Consider the following 16,225-nt stretch of genomic DNA (forward strand, 5'->3'; position numbering starts at 1 on the left):
TCAGATTGCAGGTGATGACTTGGTAACACATTTGAAGTAATGTAAAGGAGCCTTTTTTTGAAAGCTTTCTTTTTTCCTTAACCCCCACCCCCAAGAGGCAAGATTCTTTCCCTCTTCGATTCATCCAGAAGTATCCCATCACTGTTACTGTGTTCTAAAGTAAAGACTGCAGCTACTAAACCAGATCCATAAAATCCTCACTTTAATACTACAGTAAACGTTCCCCTTGTTTTTCACCTTGTACCCGCGTAGCGTTTCCTCAGGTGAGAACAGACATTCAGAGAAAAAGAAAGGCACGCTGTTGAATAAAGATGAATTTTATTGAAGTGATGGCCACAAGAAAAGGCCATCAAAGACATATTTCCAGCCAAAACATTTCTCTATTCAGACTAGCAATTCTGAAATTACTACAATAAATATATTTTTACTTCTTCATACACTTGGTTTCTCAGCTTGTGGGTGGTAACTGCTATTTGCAAGGCTTCTAAGGGAGATATTTTTACAGCACCAGTAAGAGTAGAACTATCAGGTAGTGGAGGAAGTATTGGTGCACCGGGTGAAGCCAAGACATAAGCATAAGTGGTTAAGCTGCCTTCAAAGCCACTTAGTACAAACTAAGGATAGTTTTTAAATATTTCTCCATAATTCCAGGATATATTGTTTGTTATTAAAGCAAAAGGATGGAGAACGATGGCCAAATGTAGATTTAAATTTAGAAAGTAATCTTAACAGTCTATTCTCTCAATCATGCTTTGGGGAAGGAGGGTCACAAAAGGAAGGAAAAAAAAAAAGGCAACTCTACTCTCCCATGTATCACTTCTAACATGGGTTCCCTTTGGCCACCCTGAACCCCAAATTCAACTGGCCACATCTGCACTACAGCCTGACAAGGTCTTCCTGTCTTTCAACTGGAGCACATTTCACTTGCACAGATGAGTCTCCCTTTGGGTGAAGGGAACATTAAAGGCATATAACCCCTTTTTAAGTCAGTGTAGGTAGCTAAAAATTCAGCGACAGTGCACACGCAGGCCTGGGAACTCTGAATCACTCCCATTTTTTGTTTTTACTTAATATATACTCTGCATAGTGACAGTAGAGTCACTTTTTTATTTTACTTTTTTATTATGCCCTCCTTAGGCTTGGGCTGAAGGCAGGTGGATAGAAGAGTAAAATTTGGTCCTAAGCTTGTAAGCTCTTCAGGCAGGGGTTACATTTTCTGGGAAAACATCATAACAAATGGCACTGTAAAGAAAACAAACAAACAAACGAACCAGAAAGCAAAGTCAGCACAGTGCTCTTCCAAAAAAGAGCACCACATTTTATCAAGCAGCAGCAATACTAGTTAAACCTGAAATTGCTTTTTGAAAGCAAATCACAGCTACAATGCTGTACATTACAAATGCAAATATATGACATATAAAAAGTTTTCTATGCAAAGTAATCCTGCTTCTAGTCCACATTCTTCTATGCCATTTACTGCAAGTGTATATTAAACTTTGATATATTTGCTTACAGACACTTTATTGCCACAAAGGTAAGTTCTGGCAATCTTAGCAACAGAACACAGTTTAATAGCAGTTACTAAAATATTTTTACATTAATTAAGATCTTAATCTTCCATTGTAAAAAAAAATATATAGCAATGCAAGTTGTCCACTACATTCATAAGTACAATGCTTGAGTTTTACTAAAAACAGTGAGCATGCAACTCAGACTTGAAAGAAGTCAATAAGCAACTGGTATTTAATAGAGTCAGTGATACATGTTACTTGCATACATTCATTCACAGTTTACGAAGTTAAATAATCTACAGTTCTGAAATAGGTGCATTTTAAAAGGAACTTGTCACAGCTCTTTAGCAATAGTTGAGCAGACATTGTGCAGAAGAGACTAAATCAGGTCAGCTGAAAATGCGTTTGAACCAAGTAAGACAAAGTTGTACCCTTCCACTCATGTGCTTCCATTGTTAAAATCACAGCAGGAGAATGACTCGCACTTATTTTTATGAGTATTTCAAATCTCTCCTGTTGCTCTGTTTTGGCATTCTTTTGAGTAATATTAACCAAATCCAGATGTGTATAAGGAGTTAGAATTCAACATCCAAGATCTGGAGCAAATTGTGAATGTTAGAGATATGGCAATTGTTTCAAAAGGAAATGCAAGAAAGCCTAACTGTATCCTCATGTTTGCTATCTATATTTCCAACCTACAGACCCCTAAGAGACTCATCACCATACTACCATTTATCAGTTCAGTGATCTGAAAGTTCAGAGAGAATGTTTTCACTGGTAGCACAAACCATAAAGATTCCAGTTAAAACACATATTGTAGAGGGGGAAGAAAAAGGGGGGAAAAAAACCCCCCAACAACCAACCAACAACAAAAAAAAAAGGTGCTTAAGGCTGTGGAAAGGAATTAAAGTAAAGCCTGTTGGCTTTGTTGGTTGTGTACTGAAATATACACAAGCAGCAAAAAATAAAACTGAAAGCACAGTTACTGAACAGTTTATTCTCAATATGTGCTGCCTTTCTGCTGTTCTTATGTCCGTATTAATCTCAGCCCCAAATAAGGCAATATTAAAGGAATGAGCATCATTTCCTCAGGGCCTCAACTAAGCTAGATAGGAAAGGAAGAATACTATTTAGTATTGGTATGTATATCAGGGAATGATCCTCTGCAAACCAGCACAAAGAGCATGAAAATATGAGTGAAAGAGATGTAAAGACTCTGTTTGAAAGGTAAGCAGGGTTTAAAAACATGTGTACGCATTTTAATGACTTACAAATAAATTAAGATGGTGAAAGTCAGCATGAACTAAAGGGGAAAATAAGACTGAAGCTAAAAAAAGGTGCTGTGTTGATCAATAGTAGTAGTAATTCTATGTCAAAGTTTTATTTTTCTTGAAGAAAACCAAACGTTCTGTTGAATAACCTGGAACAGAGATTGTCTCATCTGTGCAAAAGATTTGCGCAAATGACATGTGCAAACACAGAGAAGTGAGAGAAGGGTATAACATCTTCAATCATTAGAACATTTAAAAGATGCATCTATTGACAAAAGCTCTGTCCTTTTCTCTCAGAAGTTATTGTTATGAGTCTGACCTACGGACTCAGATTCTTCCTTTAGTGTCTTCAATATGACTAAGTCAGTATGAGTAGTCTTTTCATCTAAGCACAGACATCACTACAGTAATGAAACATTTCTTCCTGGTATCAAACACAAACTTCCAACCTCAGGGTAAAAAGCCAGAGCTGAAGCCTTTTCTCCCAAAGCTTATGCTCACTTGTGACCTCTAATTCTTGGACTACTATCCCAAGACTTCCATAGATGCCATTAATCTCTACTACAGTACCATGCCCTGGATATGCCAAGCATTCTATTTCATATAGTTTTAGGCACCCTCTACGTTTTATGGACCGTTGCCTTCATATTTTCCATCCAGCTTTTGCAAAAATAATAATAATAATAAAAAATATAACCAAGACTAAAAATTGAGTCAAGTCAAAGCAGAAAATGCCATTTTTGTTTCTTAATGATCTTACACTTTGTAAGCGTCAACAGAGAGGAAGTAATCCATCTTAATTTCTTCAATGTGCAGGGAGTAACACTAACCATATAAATTAGCAAGCTGATAAAAATATGTGAAAGAAACTGTAAACGCTCCAGAAGTCTAAAGTCTAGTTATTCCAGTTACTATATTAGATCAAGTTTTTAAAATCCGTATCAAGAGAGCCATCATAGGTTTGTCAAATTCTGTGGCCAAGCAATTTACAAGTAATTTGTCACTTATTATCTTTCTGATCATCAGCTTTAACATTTACAAGAGAAATAGTTCACTGCTGTCAGAGCATAATATAGGACAGTCTCTTTCGGAACCTAAAAAGCTGAAAATAACACACAGAAATAAAAACCTGTAGTTCAGTACTACAACACCAACAGATTGTTCTTCTACATTAAGACTTCTCTTTTTGCAGCTGTGGAATGTGTTTAAAGATTCAGCGTTTCCACTGTCTCATCGAAGCCCTGACCAGCTGTGGAGGTATGAAGCCCACCCAGAAGGCCGTGAGGTACTCTCCTCCTCACCTGAAGGAGAAAGAAAAACATACTTTAAACAAAGTTTATTATGTTAGACATTGCATCATTTGGTTACATGACTGTTCCCCCCCACCTCTGTCCTTTTTCAAATACTGTGCTTGTAAACTTGCTGAGGAGGTAGCATTCAATATTCACTCTTGGGCTGCCATAGATACGTTCATGGATTTTATCACCAAGTCCACTTTACTTTGGGTACTTAAGGATGTTTTAAAGAGGCCGTTTATCACCTTTCTCCAGAAAAATCCAATCAGCGTTCACCAGAGTGCCAGAATAACATCAAAATGCTATGGACTTAATTTACGTCTCATCTTTCCAAACACAAAGCCTATTGATGGATGCAGTACTTTGCCACTTTTCTCATTCATGTGATTTTGTTCACAACTTTTACGCGCTTATATATACACATGGTACTTACTCTATTATTTTTAAAAATAAAGTATAGGTCAGTTGCTAATGAAGTACAAGCAGCTGTAGGTTGTTATTGATAAATGACAAACAATACCTTAAAAAGTGTTTCTACGGGGACAAACACTCAGAGTATTTGAAGCGGAGCCAGAACACTATTATACAGTCAGCTCCTGGGTTAATTTCTTGCAAAGACTTAACTCTTTTACTTCTCTTCCCTAGTTCCTTTATTTCTTAAACAAAAAGCATATTTTCTTGAAGAGATGTTAAAAGTTTATGTACTGAAATTAATATTACATCTGCAGTACAGCCTTGAGAGGACCGCTTTATCTTTTTAGAAAATCTGCCAAGAAAGTAATTAATTTACAGTAACCTCTATCTTAAGGTCATTCTGACAGCAGTCTTTAACTCTACTCAAAACGTGAACACATTACGTTTTTATAACTTACTATTGTCTTCCTAAAATGCGTATGTTTCAGAAGAAATTACATTTTACCTTAATTTTATTTATATTTTTGAGTATTTGTTCTGTTTTCTGAAAACTGAATAGTAACTTCCCAACAGAGCAAAATGGTTTTTGGGCTAGCTCACTGGCATTATGCTGCTAAGCTTTGCTTTTCCTCAAAGGTCTACACAAAAGAAAGCACAGAACTTCAGTTGCCTTTATTTCCACTTTTCCTTTTTTTGTGACAATGTTTTGACCACCACCTACCTTGGGCAATTGCAACTAGCTTCCCCTTCTCTTCAGGGCTGAGCTGCAACATGGTGTCTATTACTGGGAGCAGCCTTTCTTTCTCGCTTCCTGATTTTAGAAATATGAACTGAAGTAGAACATTCTTTAAGTATTCTAGATTAGCCACAGACTTTTCTCTCTCTTGATTTCTTTCCAACCTTCTTATTTCATTCTTAAGAAGCTGCAGATGAGGGGAAAAAAATACGCAATATTGTTTGCTTCATACAATAAGCAATTGAACAAAGGTCTTTTGAAGAGCTAAAAAACGAATTATGCCGCTTGCTTCAATAAGAACAATGTGTGCATAGCAACATATTCTGGACAAAAATCCAGTGAAACTTGAACATTGATAATGTTGTCCAGAAATAGTATTTTATTGATCAAAAATAACTTTTTTGATAAAATCTGTGCAGTAGTTATAATGGTATACAGTACTAACTATTCAATTTTAGTGATAAAGAGTTGAACAGTTAAATAAGCAATGTGGATCAAAGATTTAACAATATTATCATTCATTAAGAATCATTTCATAAAAGAAAGCTTAGCATGTTTAGAGAATATGCTAACTTCAAAAACGTTTTCAGAAAACTCAGACAGTTACAATCAAATCAAACCAAACTCTTTTAGTACATGTATCTCTAAACATGTATCTTCTTTTAACTTAAGAGAGCTAAAAAGGGGTTACAGGAAGAGAAACCAGACAATGCTTCCCTTGGGATTTACTGCTTTTATTTAAGTGAAAACAGTAAAGGCACTTTACTAAACATTAAACTACCAAGATCCTGAGGTTTTCTTTTGTAGCAGCTTTTACTGTCTCCTCTATCCACAACTAGAAGCCACAAGGAAAAAACCCAAAAAACTGAAGTCAACTCTGGAAGCACTAATTAGGCCTGTGGAATAAAGGCCCTTCCAAAATTAAATTTTGCATCACCAAACTTTTATACACTGTGATTTTCTGAAACATATTTGGCGTTCAACATTTGGTCTAAGAAACAGACCACGGAAATCAGAGCTGTTCCCATATTTCCTGGATGTCTGCTAACCTTTATTTGTTCCATGAGAATTGCATTGGTTGCTTCTGATTCCCGTAGTAATTCATTCAAATGATCGGCACTCTTCGCTGTTGTGTTCAGTTTCTGCATCAGTTCATCCTTGGTCAGTTCTGTTTGCCACTGGGATGGTTCTGCAATTAATTGGAAAAGAAAACTGAGAAAGAAAAAGCACTTCCATCTATTTTATACTAATCTAACATTAGGACTCGATTAATGTAGTTTCTCAGAAACAAAATCCATGCAAAGTCAGACTGAAAAATTAACAGGCATCATTGCTGCTTCTGCATGCTTGTTTTATGATCTATTTTTGTGTATATATTAGAAGGGGATTGGCAAATCAGTTCTAAATATGTCCAGATACGTGGTTTTAATTTACCCCTTGTTTCCTACCCGTAGAAGTGGATTTTGAACAGCTCTCCCCAAAGGGTTCAGTAGACTTTTAAAACATGATTAGACGTTAGCATATATCTTAGGGACTCTTAGAACATTGTTCTTCATGTAAGCCACATTAAGATGAACATACATTTTATCCTTTCGTTAATAAGAGTTAAATCAGCACTTAATTGTTTCTAGTAGAGACTGGTCCAGAATACAAAAAAGTTCAGTAACTATTCACTGACTTGTTCATCTAGTCTTTTCCCTTTAGAAAGTCACAAATACGACATCTTTAAATCACTAAAATCTGTAGCAATGTTTTATTGTTAGTCCTTACTGAAGGACAAAACTCCTACAGAAATTCAGGATAGTGTAAACTCAGTGGCACTTAAGTAGACTCATGTCTTGAATTAAAAGCATGGAAACACAATGTTCTCGGATATTTTGAGGGCACAAACTTCTGCAACTTATGTAGGCAAGTGCTTCAAAAAGCCGCACGTTCCACCTACCAAGTTTTGCTTCCGGGGAGTTCAGAAGTTGTTCTAGGGATGGTACGTAGGTGCTGGCTGAAGAGACAGACTCTGTGTCCGTTGTTTCCATGCCTTCTCCCTCTTCCCTAGCTATAGTGTGCACATCGAGAACAGGAAGGTCAGTGTTTCGTCGTTCTCTTAAGTTCTTCGTTGCTGGATTTGAAACAGCTGGACCTGAAAGATACTTACTGATGTTTGTCATCAGAATGAAACTGGTAGGGGCTATTTCATAGGTGTGACTGTCTCAGATTGGAGAGCGGTATATAAAATAGTCTTCAAAAAGCAGGGGAAGGAAAGGTGAAGAAGAGGGAGAAAGCCAGATACACACATAACATTTATAATAGAAAATACAGCCTTTCACCTCCAAATGACCATTCCAATCACAGTGCATTTCTAATTCCAAACCTGATTGGCAGTTTTGGTTTTTTTTCTTTCAGTGACTACGAAACCTTCGTGCAGCTCTCCCCACAGATGTGTTGTAGCTATGACAAGAGTGTCAAATGTTTTTAATGCAAAACAGAATTAGCTTTTCTTTCAACCAGTCCTGTGGGAAGTGTAAATCGTTCTGTTTTAATACTGTGTGCACTATCCTGCTGCTTCAGTAACATATGGAAAAACTAACTTCTTAAACTGTTACTGCTGCTTAGCAAATGTCCAACTACATCCTAATTAGTAACTTTACAGAGATAAAAATAGCACTCGAGCTTGAACACAGTAACACCTTAAATTAGAAGGGGGATCAAATAGCAAGTATACCAATAACAAACATTGTTAATACAGCTTTCAGTACACTTTTCTTTAGCTTTACCCCTCATACTGGAGGCAGAGGTCCAGTATGATCCAAAATATGAGACAAACTGATAGGAAGAGCATTGAATATTTACAAATTAATTTCCTTCCATCTGTCCTCCAATGCAGGTACCACAGAAGACATAACAGTGATGCAGATTCTAGAACATAACAGAATAGTTCCAGCTGGAAGGGACCTACAATGATCATCTAGTCCAAATGCCTGACCACTTCAGGGCTGAGCACAAAGTTAAAGCATATCATTAAGGGCATTGTCCAAATGCTTCTTAAATAGTGGCAGATTTGGGGTAACAACTGTCTCTCTAGGAAGCCCGTTCCAGTGTTTGACCACCCTCTCGGTAAAGAAATGCTTCCTAATGTCCAGTCTGAACCTCCCCTGGAAAAGCTTTGAACCATTCCAACACGTCCTATCACTGGGTACTGGGGAGAAGAGCTCAGCACCTCTCTCTCCAGCTGCTCCTCACAGGACATGCCCTCCAGCCCTTTCACCAGTTTTGTTGCCCTCTTCTGAACACATTCAAGTACCTTCAGATTCTGAAGGGACAGTAATAACAAAGACATGTTCCTTACTTGGTATCAGTGGACTGATATGGCATGCTGCAAATTCTCCAGAAAAAGTTTCTGTGTATTACAGAACCACACACTTATAAGCATGTTTTAGATTCAGACTCAGGCACGCAAATTTGTATCTAAGCCAAGAAAACCTGGTGTTATGACTGAAAATTACCTCTAGTGCTTGGTTCATTCCTGAGTTGGAAAAGCTGAGCTTCTACTCTGGACAGTTGCTGCTGAAGTGTCTCTACTGTCTTCCTGTGCTCTTCTTGCAGGTTCCTGACTTGATCTCTGAAATTGTTACGGAGAGCTTCATTCTGGGCTGTCAGCTGACTTAAAGTCTGGGCATGCTCTGTTTTCATGACCATGTTCTCAGATTGTATTGTGCAAAGCCTGAAAACAGAATATACACAAAACACAAGAAAAACAGCAAAACAGCCATTTTTACATTTCAAGATTTTTAGACTTTAAAATACTTCTTCACGTGCATGATTATCTTAGATGACCATACAACATTTTTACACTTAAATGTCTCTTTTTACAGGGAAAATCTAAGACTGAGAAAGTTACACTAATTACCCATCATATGAATGCACTGTGCTATATAAACTCTTGATTTCTATTTCAGAACACAAAATTGAGACATTCTGGGGGAAAAAAATGAAAGTATTAGAGACACTGGGGTCTAACCATTCTTAAATACCAAAACTGCAACATCATTGCTCATAGTGTCATACAGGGTATGTCACCTTATACTCCAGTTCCTTTAACATTTATTTATTAAACACTTATACAGGACTTCTGAAAACTTACGTTTCCTAGAAGCTAAGTTTAATTTTTTAAGCTTCAACTTTCAGTGCAAAGGAGGGTAGAAGAGTGTTGTTGTTAGCAAAAAAGATGTCAGTAACGCATCAGCTGTACTTGGTTTGGAGGTACTCCAGAAGCAAGACAAAATTGTCACAAGCAATTAAACAAGTGCATGCATGGAAAAGACTAAGCATAGGACTTGCCCTTATAAGCATACAAACTTAAATATAGCCAGAATAGCAAAGAGCTAGACCCTCTGGGTACAAAGGGAACCTACTGTGATACAGGTTGTTTCCAGAAAAATGCAGAATGACATAATTTAGTTAATTACAATGAATCATCACATGGCTATCAGGAACAGATAAAACAGTACAAAGAAAGAGACAAGAAGTCAACAGTTCCTAATATTAAGCCGTAATTTCTAATGAATATTTCATGTGAACTTCTTTGTACCCTAAATAGAAAAGACAAGGAAAGACCCTTTTTGAAGAGTTCAAGTATTAGGTACTTATGTGATTTTTCAAGAAGTGATACAGATTAAAAGACTGAATTTGAAAATATTGAAAATATATTGGAATATATTCAAAATACAGTTTGAAAAGAGTAGCAGATTAAGGTTGTGGCAACCATAGACTTCATAAACCAGTACCTTCTGTAAGAAAGGCACTTGGTGGGTGCAGGACTGGATATTTTGTCAGTGAAATTGTTTGCTCTGCATTTAAATACCTTATTTTTCTAATAGGAAACAGCCATAAAAATTTAGTTGAGTGGTCCAACACAAATGTCGTTGCTTACAATAGTCAAATTGGTTAAAAAAAAAATGTTAAAATGTTTCTACCTAAGAAAGGTAGAAAGCTTGCAGAAATCTCAAAGCCCCTGATCAGTTACTCCTTCATTTTTATTGCTGAAACTTCTGAAGGCTGATGAAAAACAAGCAATCCTCCTGAAAATTCCTTTAACCTTCTCAACAGTTGTGCCCCTTCTTTGGGAAGTACTGTTATAGGCCACTACGTGCCCAGCTCTTAAAGGTCACATAAAATAAAATATCTGTATCTATTCATCAAGAGACCATACTTTTCACGGAGTTCTGCCTCTTTTGCAACAGTCTCTTGTAGCATCTTATTGTGTCTTTCCAGCAGGGTGTCGTGTTCAGACTGCAACGCCTGGAGTTCAGACGCATTCATCTGTGAATTATGCTGAGCATCTTGCAGCTTCACTTTAAGTTGATCTATCACCATTTCCAACTGTTCTCTACAAGGGGAAAAAAGAAATAAACAACACTTAAAAAGAATTATATTATCTCTGAACCTATAATATATCTACAATATTTTGGATAGCTGATCTAAACTGCTTATTTATTAATTAAATCAATACAGCACCATGACAAAAAAAAAAATCTTAGAATATGACTGCAACAGAAACAATTAGGAAAGTTCTGTTAGAGGTTCAATACAGGTCCAAATGGGTTTATCATATCTCATCTGAACTGCTGGAAACATAACTATAGGGGTAGAAAGTGCAACTGCTACCACCTTCTACTTCAAGCTAGTTTGGGGGAACAAGATGGAAGGAGAATAATACGTGTTATGCAGATGGGAGAAACAGTTTCTTTTAAAAAGTGGTGGAAGTTCGTTGTTTGTTTAGTAAAAGCACATCAGTTCAATGAGGCTGAATACAGAAGACAAAATGGCTGGAGGAGATTTTGAGCAAAGGACTAGAAAGCAACATCAATCCATAGAAACAGATAAAACTCTGTTGGTCAGAAATAAATCAAAGCCAGATATACCAGAAGGAAAAAGTCTCACATTCTCCTTTTATGCTTTCTGTATGCTTTCTATACGCAGACATCTCCATTATCGCATTAACTGTATATTTCATTAACCCTTAGAGTTGATACTTGTAAATAATTTCTTTGAAAGCTATGTCATCTGTTTATTTGCTTGTTTACTTGTCGATTTTGTTTCCAAGGTGACCCTCTTCCACAAAAACCTAACAACACCAGAACTTCCTAAAATTCTGCAAAAAGGAGAGACAAAGAAATGCAGCTCTTGCAGTTTGCTTGCTTCAAAGGAAAGAAGGGGTTAGCTGTATTTAAAAAACCCCAAACAAACCATAAAACCAAAGTCCTCTAACAAAGCACAGGTCTCCCTCTGGTGGATTTTCAGCGGCAATTGCACGTACTCTTTTAAGATGTGTGTCAGGAATGACACATAAATGTCTGGTCTGTCACCAAGGACAGGTATCAGTAACTTATAAAAATAACTTAGAGAAACTGATCTACTTTTGAAGTGTGTTCAGACATTTTCTGAAGTGAATCTGAATTTACCTGGCTTACAACTATGCTTAAATGATTTTCAGGGAACTTTTGTCAGTTGACCTCCTCCCCGCCCCCACCCCCGCCAAGTCTTTCCTCATATAACAGCTGATCAGACAACAGTATTTCATAAGTCTGCTGGAACTGATGACTGCATTGGCAGCCAGAGCTTTATGTACACTAAACCATTCCTTCCTGAAAAAGTTCAAAGTGAGCTCAGCTGATCAGTACCAATCTGCTCTTTTCTTCTTAGTTGGAAATGGTACTTTGCTGCAATACTTTATGCCAGAGAAAATGATGTGTCAAGTCTACACAGAAGATGCTAGGTAATTTATACTGATGAGAATCAGAAGAATCTTCCTAACACCTTACTTCTCCCTCTGACTGTAACAACAGGTAATCTACACAAACATAAATTTTAAAAAAGACCAATCAAGGAATTAGAAACTAACATAGTACCACCATGGTACAAACTGATGATCTTTCTTCTGTTCAAATAGGCAGAGCCACAGATAGTTTACAGATCAGATAAGCTTTATAGAAATAAAGAGATATGGTTTGGATTTTTTTTAAAGCCAAAGTAACTGGGGAAGCAAACTGCCTCACTTCTGATATTTTCCTTATTGAAGCAAAGAGTTAAACATCAGAACTCCCTGTTGGTCAGCAATTAGCAAAGGCAAGCTCAAAAACTTGAGTATCAGTATTTTTCTGTATGCATATGAAAATTTTAGTTTTACCTTTCTTGTTTGGCTCCCTCAGATTCAGGCTGAGAAGCAGATTTATTCTTTTGCTGTTTTAGAACATTATGAACACGGACTTTGTAGCTCTCGAATTCAGAAGTAACAGATGCTTGTTCAGCCTATGACATAAAAAATATCCCATTAATAAGCTATGCTATTAACTATCGGTCCCTTATTTCTCTAGAGTGCGATGCATCTTACATTGAAAAAAAAATATTATGGACCACCTGTTGCATTTTCTTCTTTTAAATGGATAATTAAAATAGTGACTACCATAATAGATCGTGTTTCTTTAGACTTTAAGTGAGTATCATAAAACGTGGAACTTAAGAGAGACACTGATCTTCAACATACCAGTATTAAAGAAAAGAAAGAATACTTGCAAATTCAAGAATTGCAGTCAACAGAGATTCACAAGCAAGAGGTTCTATCAAACTGCTTTAAATGAAGGAAAAGGTGAAGGATAAAAAAGGATAATTCTGTTTTCCTTTTATACTACCCATGTGACAGAAACCTAGTATGCTTTAAAGTTATGCATGATTTTGAGGATCTGAGTCAGTCTTGTAATAGTAACACATAGCACAAGATATAATACTCCAGTTGACTGTAAGGCTGTTTGGTCTCTCTTCTAAATTCAGCTGATGCATGAGTTTATGTGGACATACAGAAAATTACCTCACAACATAGTAGATTCATCCTTGACTGTACACTATACAGCAGGAATTATTCCCATCCTTCAAGTACTCAGGTTGTATATTCCTCTAAGAAAACACAGAGCAGGTTTTCATTCTTGGATCTTAGGAGAAGCTCATGGATTCATTAGTCATCCCTGAGATGACACAAATGCTCGCATCTCCAAGAGGAGGATTTTGGAAAGCTTCTCTTCATCTGAACTGGTAAGTGAAATTCCACAGTGCTGCCCCTGATTAGACACTGTTCCAGCTTTTCTGGAGTCTGTAGATTTGTGGACATTTTCTTTAAATTAATCCTTCTGTTTTCTTCCTGTCAAACTATGTGAGCTAGTCATAAGTCTTCAGGTACAAAACCTTAAATGTCAGCATGACTTTTGCCTTCTAACCCAGTATCTGCTTTGGAGTCAACCTTTCTTCAGATAGTTTTCCTTTGTTAATAACCTTGTATTAATAACTATTTTCTAGATGTAGAGCACCTAAAGAGGAAGGCTAGTCTTCCAACAGCTTCATGCCATGCCATCATGGAAGATCTACACCCCTACTGGTTTCACAACATCAAGCAGCAAGACACCATCGATAGGTACTGTAAGTCCCTAGTTATGAAGAATGCATTTGTAAAACCATGATCCATATCTACCAGTACAACTCAGGCAAGCCTCCTGTAGCAGCAGCTACATACTCTGTCCTTTTCAGTTCATTTTTTTAAAATGTAGGTTTTTTTGAGAGGCTGCGTTCAACTGTTACTTATCTGCAGGATGCATACCTATCATACAAAAGGGGCCACAGCGTGGTGCAGTAATCTCCATAAAGATAGTTTGAACATAGCAGTTCTACTATATTGTGAATCTGTCTGCCTCCAATGCAAACATTAGATTCCAGAAAAATCTAACACACTGTCATATGGACAAAAAACCAACCCAGAAACAATAAAAACCTCAGCAGTAGTGAGTTTCACATGTAGCTCAGCTGCCAATTAAGAAGCTGCTCATATAGCAGCATATTAAAAGGTGCCTGCAAAAATATTTTTCACTTTATTTTTTTTAAAGTGGTATCTGTGCTAACTGTTTTTGTACAGAGCAAGTTATATTTCTTTTCTATTTGTTCTTCCCTCCCTTTCTTCAAAGACTCCTTTTCCCCCCCCTCAGTGGGGGGATACTTGCTGATCATCTGAAATGAACTCTGACTCCCCACTACCACCACAAGGTTTTCCCTACTGAAAATACAAGAGTGTCCAGTCACCTGCAGTCCAGACGTTTCATCACAAGTGATAAAAGACAACGAGGACAGAGTCTGGCTTGTCCTCTACACCACTCAAATACATTAAGCACTGGGATAATTTCCAATTCTTGACAGACAAAAAGACAAGAGTGAAAGACCCACAAAATATTTTTTGAGAAGCAGAGAGAGTGCAGTGAATATCCCTTCTAAAATCTCTGATGTTACTTCTTCCATTAGAGTACCTGTGCTGCTCTGCACTCTTCTTGCAAGGTTGCTATTTTTTGCTGGTAAGCACTCAATGTACGCTGGTGTTGTTCTGAAGAAGTTCGCAGGTGTTCCTGAACTTTATGCTTTTCTGATGTTAGTACAGCCACTTGAATCTGAAAAAGACAGTTGAAAACTTCACTATGACAAATTTTTTTCTTCCTTCTCCAAGGGGATGCGCCACAGAGCACATAGCATTCTACTATAGTAATTCCTGCACAGAACTGGTGAATATAAAATTAAAATCCAATAAAAAAACCCAAACAAGTCAGACATCGGTTACAAGGTACTTAAAAAAAGATGCTTTTTAAAAGAGAGAATTGAAGAGGAAATTACAGTGCTGAAGTGGCAGCATTTAAGAAAGCCAACCCCTCTCCTTTCCCCTCCCTGCAACCTTTCATTACATTCAATTCCTATTTCGTCCAACAAACAAAATTTATACAGGCGGACAACACTTGAGATTTCTGATGGTCACGTTGCATTCTTTTGTTTTTAAACCGAGCAACTTCCATTTTTATAGAAATTGTTCTAACACATACCCCAGTTACAAGCTTCAAATTACGCAGTCCTCTCTTTTTGTGGAAAGGGAAAGCAAAAAGGAGCAGGAAAGGGTAAAACTGTTTAAACAGTATCACAAGGGAAATATTTGGGAAAGGAGCAAACAGTCAAAACTCATTCAAGAAAAAGTACACAAGTAATAAAAATAACACCTTTTCATTCTTCAGCCTATATTCCATCCACCCAGTACAAATCACATCCTTATTACTTAAAGAAGAAATCTTATACTAACAAAGAAGTGAAGTTTCTTGCCTTATAGGCTTCCACTTGTTGTTGACTGGCTTCCAGTTCCCCTTTTAATGATGCCTGCAGCATTAGATGGTCATTTTCCTGCACGATAAAGAACCCCAAATCTCAGCAACTTAATAGTTCAGCTATCAGCTGATCAGTTTAAGTTAGGTTAAAAATAGAATATACAGTCATTGACATCTGGACTTACAGCTTGTTTTGAATCAGCCAGTTCTTTTTTGGTTTTCACCAGGAGCTGTTTTATCTTGGCATTTCTTTCCTCATCCTGTTGCATAGTTGACTGAAGGGACTCTAATGCAGAAAACAGCAGTTATAAGCAAAGAAAACTTCCTTCCAACGTTTCCTTAAAAGTATTAGAAAGTATTTAAGCAAATTCTGATAAGAATTCTTAAGAGCTGCAAACAAGTAGCTTACAGTAAGCTTAGCATCCAATTTCCAAGTATCACAAAGATCTTCTAATAAATCATTTTAAAACTTATACTTAAGCCTAAGAAGAAATGAAATTTTTAACCACATGTTAACTAAAAAGTTTTATGAGTGCGGTATGTCAGACTGAAAACCCCTGTCAGTCACTGACTTTCAGAACTTATGATTAACTTAATCAGGTAAGAAGCATAGTTTATCAGGCAGGCAATTTGGCTTATATTTGCTGAATATAAGATCAAATCGCTGATAACCCAGTCAAGTTTCCTTTGTGGAAAAGTAATTTTGACTATGTAACTGTTTAGTATTCCCTGCAAACCTTACTCTCACTCACCGTCTTGAGCTTTTTGTGAATTGTATTTTTTATCATTACTAACTATACCATAAAGAGTCTTGCTGTTCATAGTT

General features: G+C 36.9%; 1 protein-coding gene across 3 annotated transcripts in view; it reads right to left on the reverse strand.

Annotated features, from left to right (window-relative positions):
- Positions 1-301: 301 nt before the first annotated feature.
- GCC2 (GRIP and coiled-coil domain containing 2) overlaps positions 302-16,225 on the reverse strand; it is a 31,442-nt gene continuing 15,518 nt past the window's right edge. For 2 of the 3 annotated variants that reach the window (XM_054203687.1, XM_054203667.1), the window contains 10 exons: positions 15,585-15,685; positions 15,398-15,475; positions 14,566-14,703; positions 12,411-12,532; positions 10,434-10,610; positions 8,728-8,945; positions 7,170-7,364; positions 6,277-6,416; positions 5,213-5,414; positions 302-4,083 (listed from right to left, as the gene is read on the reverse strand). In XM_054203687.1, the coding sequence (XP_054059662.1) occupies positions 4,013-4,083; positions 5,213-5,414; positions 6,277-6,416; positions 7,170-7,364; positions 8,728-8,945; positions 10,434-10,610; positions 12,411-12,532; positions 14,566-14,703; positions 15,398-15,475; positions 15,585-15,685 (1,442 nt within the window). In that variant the 3' untranslated portion in view covers positions 302-4,012. The remainder of the gene's footprint in view (positions 4,084-5,212; positions 5,415-6,276; positions 6,417-7,169; positions 7,365-8,727; positions 8,946-10,433; positions 10,611-12,410; positions 12,533-14,565; positions 14,704-15,397; positions 15,476-15,584; positions 15,686-16,225) is intronic. The other variant, XM_054203677.1, reaches the window with a different exon arrangement.

This window comes from Rissa tridactyla, chromosome 1 (assembly GCF_028500815.1).
Source record: "Rissa tridactyla isolate bRisTri1 chromosome 1, bRisTri1.patW.cur.20221130, whole genome shotgun sequence".
NCBI lineage: Eukaryota > Metazoa > Chordata > Aves > Charadriiformes > Laridae > Rissa > Rissa tridactyla.